Below are 9,622 nucleotides of genomic sequence, written 5' to 3' on the forward strand. Positions count from 1 at the left end.
TGGTTTAGTAAAGTACCTGATCTTCTCGACAGGAGGCGGCCAGCGTGAGCCACTTGTCTGGAAGGTGGGCGTTTGTGAGACTGCCTCTCACCAGTGACTCAGAAGTTCCGGTGGGCTACATTAAAGGCTGTTTAGGCAAAGAAAAACCCGTTGCATCGATGGACACTAAGCATGTATTTAAGCACACAGAACAACAGTAGTATGTGGCTGGGCATGGTTAACATTCATACAAATTAAGAAAGATGATATCATGTTTTATAGTTTTCTTTTATTTAGACAACCCAAATAAAAGGCACATAAAACATTGCGCATGTTTACATAATTATTTCTGACAAACATACATTTAAAAAAAATGTAGGAATGTTTTACCTTTCTGCTACCCAGAAAGCCTAGTTGTCATATATACAAAATTACCATTGTTAATGTTCTAATACAAAAAGTTTTATAAAAGGTTATCTTGCTTTTTCTTCGCTCACTTTTGCTATTGTTACTACCACATCCTCAGAACTAAATTGTTTGTACAAAGATATACATTCAACTGCCTTCACAGGGGTCCTGGAGCTTCCAATTCAGCATCTCCATTTAAAAACGAGAACACACTCAATTGTAATGTTTAGTTCAATGCATTTCATAGTTGTCAACAATTTGGCAAAAAATGGTAAATCACATAATGCATCCATTTTAAAAGGACTAAAAAAAGAACCACACTTCTCATCAGGACATTCTCTTGAAGAAAAAAAAAAAAGAAAAAAAAAAAAAAAAAGACAACAGAACAAAAACAATTTAGCCCTACCGCATGATCTTTCTTTTAGCTTTTGTTCATTCAAGACAAAAATCAAACGCCTCACATTAAAAAGGAGCACCTAAAGTTGTATGGAACTAGTCTAAGCAAGACAGAACCGGTCAAAGACGCTCAGAGAGCAGTTGGCGAATTAACTCAACGGTAGCAGGACAATTCACACTTGACATACTTGACTGAACTAATTAGTGTTGCTTTTCAAATTCTTCTTCTTCTTCTTTATTAACTCCAACTAAATGAGACGTGTCCTCCCTCATCAAGCCCCTAGTCTGCTCCGCGTATTTCATGGAGCAAAACCCAGACGGAGGCAGAATCTGGATCAGAACCGTCCCAGACCACCACCTGAACCGGCCCATAGGCAGCGGCAATCAGTGGTGAAGTGGGGTGGGGGTGGACTGTAAGAGAATTCATTAAATAATAACAAAATAATAAAGACTAATTTAAAAAGAAAGAAGCCTGTGCAGCTCTAGAGGCTAACACAGTGTACCTAGCATCACATTAGCAGGGCTGGACACCCACGTAGTGACCAAAAGGAGACGGGTCCCTCAAAACACTCAGTGTTGCAGTGCGAGTGTTCTGAGCAACGTATAGCTCAGTGTTGCAGTGAGAGTGTTCTGAGCAACGTATAGCTCGCAACGTCCTGAGTCTAGACACAGGCAGGCCAGGCGAGGCGAGTGCTCCAACCCTCTCGGCAGTGTTCAATGTGACCTTTTATTCCTTACCATTAGAGAGATTGAGAACACACACACACACACACACACACACACACACACACACACACACACACAGCTGTTGCCTCTAAAGACAGAGCTACCCCCTCCCCCACACACTAGTATTTGGTTCTGAAGTATTCTTGAATTCAGTCAAAGTAATGACTGCAACTGAGGCAAAGGACTCGTCAGCCCAAACATATGGACGGCAACAGAAGTAATGAGCGTTGGTTCTTGGATCCCTGGTTGGTGAAGGACTTCTGCTTGTCAGCCTTAACAAAAATGGTATTTACAAAGTAACACTGAAAAAAAAGAAAAGAAATCCAGAAACAACTGACATGTTACACAGGGCCTAATAATAATAATAATTAGAAAAACTAAAAGTTACTCATACCCCCGAAATACCTGAGCAGAATGTCCCACACTTAACAGGGTCCTTGAAAAATAATAATAATAAAATAATAATAAAAAAAAATGAAAATATTAAAAACATGAGTATAAAATACTTCTAAGATCTACACTCTGTCACCAACATGATAATAGTTCAAATAAATATTGGTGAACTAAGGTTGTCACTTGCCAACCACTAGGTGGCCCTGTAAGATCTAGGCTGGATACCTACCACTCCAAATTTTGATCTTTGATAATACTGCTGTTTTTTTTTTCTTCATTTTATGTATTTTTTTAACAACATGGGATATGCTTTCAGTGCAAAACTCACTCCTCCCTCTGGTACTGTAAAACAGAATAGTCAATGACAAGGTTCACAAAGCACACTCCAGCTCTGTTCAAGAGAAAGTCAAAGAAAGCGTCCATTCCTAGTGTCTATCCAAACACTGGGGGGGGGGGGGGGGGGGGGACAAACAAACAAAACAAAATAAAATAAAATAAAAACAGACAGTGAATGCCTGTTTGGAGTGAGAACGCATTGGCCTGCATAACCAACGGCACATTATACTCTACAGTCAGACGGTAGCAAACTCTGGAAAAGATCTGGCCCCTGTCGAATCCACGCCAGACTTGATCCCGAGTTGGCTTCCATCAAGGTAACCGCTGTACCTCAACCGATTAAAGGCATACCCCCTCACCTGGAGGGTAACCCAAGCATAAACACAACTAAATATACAACCCTTCCCTCACAGTGGAAGCCTTTGTCCCTTTTGAACTCATTTCCTTAAAACGTTAAATACTGATTAGCAGGCTAGTGGCTTTTGAGACACAGCCCAGATGATGTGGAAGAAAACTTATTAACTAACAAACAAACAAACAAACAAACAAACAAACAAAAACAAAATAACCAGTGAAAAAAATCAGCACTTATTGCATTTGTCCTTGTGAAAATTCTCCAAATGGCAAAGGTCACCGTGTTGAGTAAAGTCTGAGAGGACTGTTCCAACCCTTCCGATCCTTGTCCGACTGTGGCTTAGTGCGTCATCAACTCAAAATGTTCACATTAATGCTGTGCACTCAACGCCAGGTCAGAGCTCCTTCAGAGGGAATAAAAAAAAAACTAAACTCTAGCTAATGTTTCAGTTCCAACAACCACGGAAAAAAAAAAACTAAAAAGAAAATAAAAACGTTATTGTTTATTGTTTGATGCAAGGTTGCTAAAGGAGGCAGCAGCTGGGACAGGGTTCATTCATTCTAGCTGCTCCTTCAGACCTTTAGAGTAAACAACTTCTCTCAGTGGTGGTGGGCGTGGGGAGTAAAGGAGGAGGAGGAGGAGGACAGGGAGGATGAGGAAGATGGTGAGATGGTGAGGAAGGATGACGGGGGTGGGGCTGGTACTCGTCTCTACCAGGGGCGGGGAGGAAGGGAGGACTTGAGAGAGGAAAGACATGCTCTCCATGGGCCGCATGGCGATGTTGAGCGGCCCGGCGATGTTCATGGACATGGGCGATGTGAGGGCCATGGGGTGGGCGAGGCTCATGGACGCCGTGGTGGGGATGTGGACAGAGGAGATGTTCACCGGGCCGGTGATGGTGACCGGGTGCTGCAGGCCCATTCCCGAGGTGATGTTGCCCAGGCTCATCTGCGTGGCGATGGTGACGGCGTTGGAGGAGGAGCTGGAGCTGCTGTTGGTGCTGCCGCCGCGGCTCATGCTGGGGCCAGAGGAGGTGACGTGCGTGATGGAGGACGAGTTGCACACATCGTTGCTATCTGGAAGAGAGAGAACAAGAAAAAGAAAAGAAAAAAAAAGAAGAGAAGAAAGACAGGAGCATGGTGTGTTTAGGTTTGGTGCGTGTGAACGTATAGCCCAACCCCATCCCCAGCTACACATCTACTAGACCTTCTACAGGGACAGCGGGCAGGTGTCTCCTGTGCAAGCAGGTGTGAATGTAGGAGCTAAACCGCAGGGACTGGCTGACCACAGCAGATGACGTTTCAATGGAGAAACTCCACCCTCGGTGCTGAAGCATTACAGCTGTACAGTGTATGATTTTATTACCTGTATGTGTGCGTTTGTGTGTGTGTGTGTGTGGCTGTTTGCGTGTGTGTTTTCCATTGGTTTGTGTGTGTGTTTTGCATTTGTGTTTGTGTGTGTGTGTTTTGCATTTGTGTTTTGTGTGTGTGTGTGTGTTTTGCATTTGTGTGTCAAACACACACACAAATGCAAAACACACACACACAAACACAAAACATTTGTGTGTTTTGCATTTGTGTTTCACGGTTTCTCATTTAGTTCATCATTATTCCCCACACTGGGCTACGGTTTTACCTTTTCGTGCTTGTGAGGAGTTCCACTGCCAGTACCCTATTCAGAAATACAGACAAGAGTGTTATGAGGGCCTGACGGCCATGACCCACGCCCCGGACACCCCTCAGCTCACAGCCTGAGGCTCCCCCGCGCCCCCCCGCCCCCGATCACACACACACACACACCCCTCAGCTCACAGCCTGAAGGGCTCAATATACTTCTACAACTCCGTGGTCACGCAGTTGCCTCGACGGACTCGTTTTAATATATGGTTCTCTGACGGTTGTGGGTGTTGCAAAGCAATAAAAAAAAAAAAAGATGGCGGCAAACCAAACTCCATAGATGGTCGTATTTGTGCTTAAAAGTTGTGAAATACTGAAAGTTGAAAAATACGTCTGAGGGGATTTGCGAGGTGTCTGAGCCAGCCATCTAATGCTGGCATACTACTACCACAAGCTAAACAGCGATGTATTGAAGGATTGACGGAGACGGATAGTTAAAAAAATTGGGAGGTGCACGTCAAGCCACGGAGAAGTGCTCGGAGAGGTCTCTCCGTGTCTCCGTAAACGGACGACCATAAATTGTGCTTGAGGCTCCTTTGCGCCCCCGCCCCCAATCACACACACACACACACACACCCCCGCAGGCGTTAGTGCTAGGGTGGGGTATCTAGGTCACCTGTGTGGGGTGGACGGGTAGGTATGTAGTGTTGGGGAAACCTAGAGCTGAGGAGGACTGGTAGTTTGTGTCAGAGAGAACGAGTTGAAATGATGCAGCTCAACAAAAGCTAAACTGTTCAAAAGGGTTAAATCAACAGCGATCAATCCGGCTCCTGGGATGTGAAATACTGCAGGTTTTCAGTAGTTCTTTGCTTTAGATAGTCTTAATGAATCAGGATTAGATACTAGTGGCTAATAGCCTACATGGAGTCTTCAAACGGGAATGCACACACAACATGCAGTGCAGTAAGCAGCACTGAAACACAGGGAGTTAGATGATTGAGCTCAGTCACGTCAGCCAAACTGAAATGAGCCTGTTCTGGTATAACAACAATTACTTCAATTGCCTATAATCATTAGGCCTATTTCTCTGCATTCTTTCACAGCGACATATATATCACTATATCTGCGATTAAGTGACGTGAACAACCTCAGCTTCACTGAGGCCGATTACTAACCTGTCCTGCTTTCACACTGAGGGTACTTTAACTTTCTTTATAAACCAGCTGAGCTCAAAAGGCACTTGACAAAGCAGAGAGATAAATGGAGGCTTTAAGAGGCCATTCTGTACCTGTCAGGCTCCATACACCACTCAATATCAAAGCGTCGACACATAACGGCAGAGACACCCACGGGACGGTGCTGGGGAATGTAGTTAGTATTAAATGTAGTGGTTGTGTCCAAATATGCCACGCAATCAACCAAACCATCTTTGAAATTAGCAGTGAATGATGTATTCCATTCTCAACACGTCCAGAGATTAACTGATTTTTGGATTCTTGTGGATACTACAAAAATAAATAAATGCTTTACAAAATATTATTAAAAACAAAAGTACAGCACATACACGAGCACACTTCTTTCCCCCTCACAGACAGAGGATTTGTTCTAGGCCGTCTATAAAGAATGAAAGGACAGAGACTCTCATTCCCAGACTATGACTAATGACCCAGTCAGATTGTATCGCTCAGGAGAGTCTCAGTGGGCATGTTCCCTGCGTGTGATTCATCAGCAAGGTGAATTCCATTAGCCCTATAAGTCATCCTAAAGATGCAGCATTTAATTACACACCCCCCCTTTCCAGAGGCCCCAAAACCCATTTTACAGGTCAGTAAAATGAACAAAACATAACTGGAACATGTAGAACGAGAAGACTGCCATTTGAGGCGTAGTGAAATGTAAAAGAGAAACCGTAACTCAAACGAGTCGAACCCAACGGCTGCTGTGCCACGCGGGGCTGGGTGTCTTACCTTTGTTGCAGTTGTTGTGTTGAAGTTGGTTTGGCCGTGCGTCTTCAGGTGGCTGGTGATGTAGGCGGCGCTCAGCATCTTGCCGCAGATGTTGCAGGTGACCTTGCCCTCGTGCCGGATCATGTGCGAGCGCAGGCGGTCTTTGGTGGCGAAGGCAGAGGTGCAGGCCTGCCGGGGAGACCGAGAGTGAGCCAGCGTAAATAGGGTCAGGCAAAGGTCAACCTCCCTCTCTGGTTTCTCAACACCACACACACACTGGCCGAAGTCCAACTGCACAGAGTGTTCCAGTGACTAGGGACGCACCGGTACCGGTATCGTGTATCGGGTCGATACTGTGCTCATATACTCGTACTAATAAAATGTCTTCGATGTCACATGCCGATACCACTTCATGGCAACACTACATGAAACTCAAGGCTGCGGTCAGAAGGTGTTCTGGCATTTTTTGCTGCCATATCAGACCACTGGAAGAGGAGAAATGTATAAAACACCGGCATAGGCAAATGATTAAGTATTGTGTCGGTACTTGGCATCAGCAAGTACACAAATGACTGTCTGAAAAAAAGTGTATCGGGGCATCCTATCCAGCGACATGAAGATCATTAGTGTGAAAGGAGGCCCTATTCCCGTAAGGGCATAATGGTCCATTGCGAAGCTAACCGCACGCAGAGATGTGAGGGATACCAGGGTCACGACTCTGTGCTTGCTGTAAGGGTAATGAGGAAACCCAGTTACTTTCTCAATAAGGAAGTAGCTGTGTGTTGCAACAGCAGCAACTCTCTCAGTATAACTGTGCTTCCCAACGCTAGCTGCTAGCAGTCGGAGAGGGATGCTGGGGGTCATGACTGCAGGTGTTCTCATTACCTTTAGTGCGACAGCAGTCACGCTCTCCATCAGGGGATAACAGCGCAGTACCAAGTTAACCGCCAGCAGTCTGAGCAATTTCTCTTTTACACACACACACACACACACACACACACACACACACACACACACACACACACACACACACACACACACAGTCTAGCTAATGGTGTCTCTTCAAACGCATGCATCACTGCTACCCTCAACCCTATGCACAAAACTAACCAGAGCAACGAGAACAGTGACACTACAGGCACAAACAGGCCATCAAAAACAGCATGTAGGATTTACTGTGAGGCTAAGGAAAGCTGGCCCATAATGAGCATCCTATTCCAATCACTGTAAACCGCATGGTTAGGCAATGGCTGCATCTTCTTACCGTAACTTGGCATTTGAATGGTCGCTCTGAGGAATGGACATGCTTGACATGGCAGCTGAGATGGTCAGGCCTGCAAAATAAAAAAGGTGGGAACATGTTAGAGTGGGATACACAAGAAATGATAACGGCTCTGTTAAAGTGTCTTGAGACAAGGTCAGTTTTTTCATGGCACTATATAAAAGAAGAAAATTTAATTTGATAAAAGTGAAAATGTTTTAACTGGAGGGAAAGTTTCCTGTTAAAGGGATAGAGTTGATGCATGAATCATGACAAGTAGGGATTGATTGCTATGACAAATCGAGTAAACACAATAAGAATTAGCCACCACATCCATGACACAGTTTACCTGTGCCTTACTCAGGAATATCAGATCTCTGAAGGCCTCAACTGCCCAACCATCACACAATATACCACTAAAGTGAGCAATTATGATTCACATCACACTGAAGTCCGTTTTTTTGGGGGTGGAATTTCAACAACAGGTCCTTGTATCACATCACAGCCTAACTGCCAGTTCCCCTGGCCTGCTAAAGTTCCTCTTCGCTCTTGAAAAACCCCAACACTCTGCCAGCTGGTCCAAGGAGCTGCGGTTTCACACTGGCAGTAGTGCAGCATGTGAGGAGCACAGTCAACTGTAATCTGTTCAGGCGTGCTGTGAACCAGAATGGCTGCTCCTCTCCCCTCCCCTCTCTTGTTATTAACCGAAGAGGACAGCGGCTTCCAGACACACATACACACAGCCGGCAGTCACGGCTCGCTGCCACTGACCCTGTGTTATGCTACTCTACTGCCAGACACTGCTTTACACTGCGTTCAAACTACACCACGTCCTAAACATATAAAATCAAAAACTTTACTGCAAGACACCACTTTCAGTCGGTCATCATTATTCTAACTACACCACCACAACAAAATAAAGACTCTTTTTACTCTACTGCCAGACACTACTTTTCACTGGGTTTTCATTCAAACTCCACCACAAGAGGAAAAAAATTGATTTGCATTTCCTGAAGGAAACACTAGTGCTTGCAAAGCAAAAAATGAAAATACAATAAATAAATGTATACAAATATAAAAAGGAAAGAGATTTGTAATGCATGAGCAGAGAATGAGAGAGGAAGGTGGAGAAAAGCAAAGATGTGTGGGCATTTGGATGGGTAAGATCATAAAGAAAGACAGACAGACAGAATGAGAGTTAAAGAAATTGAATAGATGGGGGAAGTTTGAATTTAAGATAGATAAACAGAGAGAATGAGTGAATAGACAGATAGATATCAATCTATCTATTCACTCATTCTCTCTGTTTATAGATAGATGAGGAGAGAACGATAGGGAGAGAGCAAGCTGCAGACTGCAGCAGTGGCAGCTGACATGACAGTTAAAGAATGTCACCAAGATACCACAATTCACTTAAATGGGAAATTGTTACTCGTTTATCTTAAATATTTAAGAAAGTGTAGAAAAAAGTTTGAACGAAGTTTCTGCATTAATCCATTCGTATAGCACTATAACAAAACCAACCAAACGTCTAGGACTTGGGCCTTTGGTCTGTCCTACGTTACGTATGAAGAGTTATCTATCAGTTTTTGAGGGCTGGGGAAATCAAGTGACTTCTTATTGGTCGTCGTGTATGTCTGTCCCCTAGGGAGAGGACTGCTGGGAATCGGTGTTGGCAGTGTCACGTTTCACGAGCCGAAATCCTCCTTTTAAACTCGCCTCTATCTACTTCCAGTGCTCACTCGGAAATTAATCTGCAGATTATTAGTCACGCAGTGCCTTGGGTGGTAACAGGATGGAGGAAGAGAGAGCGAGAGAGAGAGAGAGATTGACGCACTCACTGCTATTCCCGCTACCTCTTACTGGAAAGAAGTTAGCACTTGAGCAGTCACCACTTAAAAACGGGAGCACAAACACACACACGGTTACACTGCCGCTGCTGGTGAGTAAGAGGAAATCCCGGTCCACTGGATCAGTGGGTCCTTTCACTCACTCTTCCCCTAGGAGGAGGAAGCAGTGGTGGGCTCAGGGGAACCACAGCATGACGTTGAAAAAGAAAAAAAAGAGAGAGCGAGAAGACAATCAAAGCAGTCTGCGCCCCCCTCCCCTTCCTCTCTCTAGCTCGCTCACAGAAGGAAACTATCTAGGAAGCCAGAAGATTTCAGTGCTCCGTAGGCAACAAAAGCAGTGAGTCAGAAAGTATTGA

At 44.6% G+C, this 9,622-nt stretch overlaps 1 protein-coding gene across 3 annotated transcripts; it reads right to left on the minus strand.

Annotated features, from left to right (window-relative positions):
- Positions 1-2,392: 2,392 nt before the first annotated feature.
- Positions 2,393-7,550, minus strand: LOC122129560 (vascular endothelial zinc finger 1-like). 3 transcript variants are annotated; one of them, XM_042704510.1, is made up of 4 exons: positions 7,420-7,550; positions 6,177-6,344; positions 4,229-4,264; positions 2,393-3,669 (listed from the first exon to the last, which is right to left on the minus strand). In XM_042704510.1, exons 1-4 carry the CDS (start codon positions 7,430-7,432, stop codon positions 3,149-3,151), a joined length of 738 nt encoding a protein of 245 aa, XP_042560444.1. In that variant the 5' UTR covers positions 7,433-7,550; the 3' UTR covers positions 2,393-3,148. The 3 variants fall into 3 exon arrangements, with proteins under 3 accessions (XP_042560444.1, XP_042560445.1, XP_042560446.1); XM_042704511.1 differs by lacking the exon at positions 4,229-4,264 and having other exon boundaries at positions 7,420-7,548; XM_042704512.1 differs by lacking the exons at positions 6,177-6,344; positions 7,420-7,550 and adding an exon at positions 5,498-5,688.
- Positions 7,551-9,622: the final 2,072 nt, after the last annotated feature.

The sequence above is a fragment of the Clupea harengus genome, unplaced genomic scaffold, assembly GCF_900700415.2.
Source record: "Clupea harengus unplaced genomic scaffold, Ch_v2.0.2, whole genome shotgun sequence".
NCBI lineage: Eukaryota > Metazoa > Chordata > Actinopteri > Clupeiformes > Clupeidae > Clupea > Clupea harengus.

Bases quoted from the DNA above. Each gene is read 5' to 3' on its own strand.
- LOC122129560 (XM_042704510.1), bottom strand. The intron at 4,265-6,176 runs GTAAGACACCCA...ATTTCTGAATAG, and splicing joins ACACAACAACTGCAACAAAG to GGTACTGGCAGTGGAACTCC. The intron at 3,670-4,228 runs GTAAAACCGTAG...TCTCTCTTCCAG, and splicing joins CTCCTCACAAGCACGAAAAG to ATAGCAACGATGTGTGCAAC.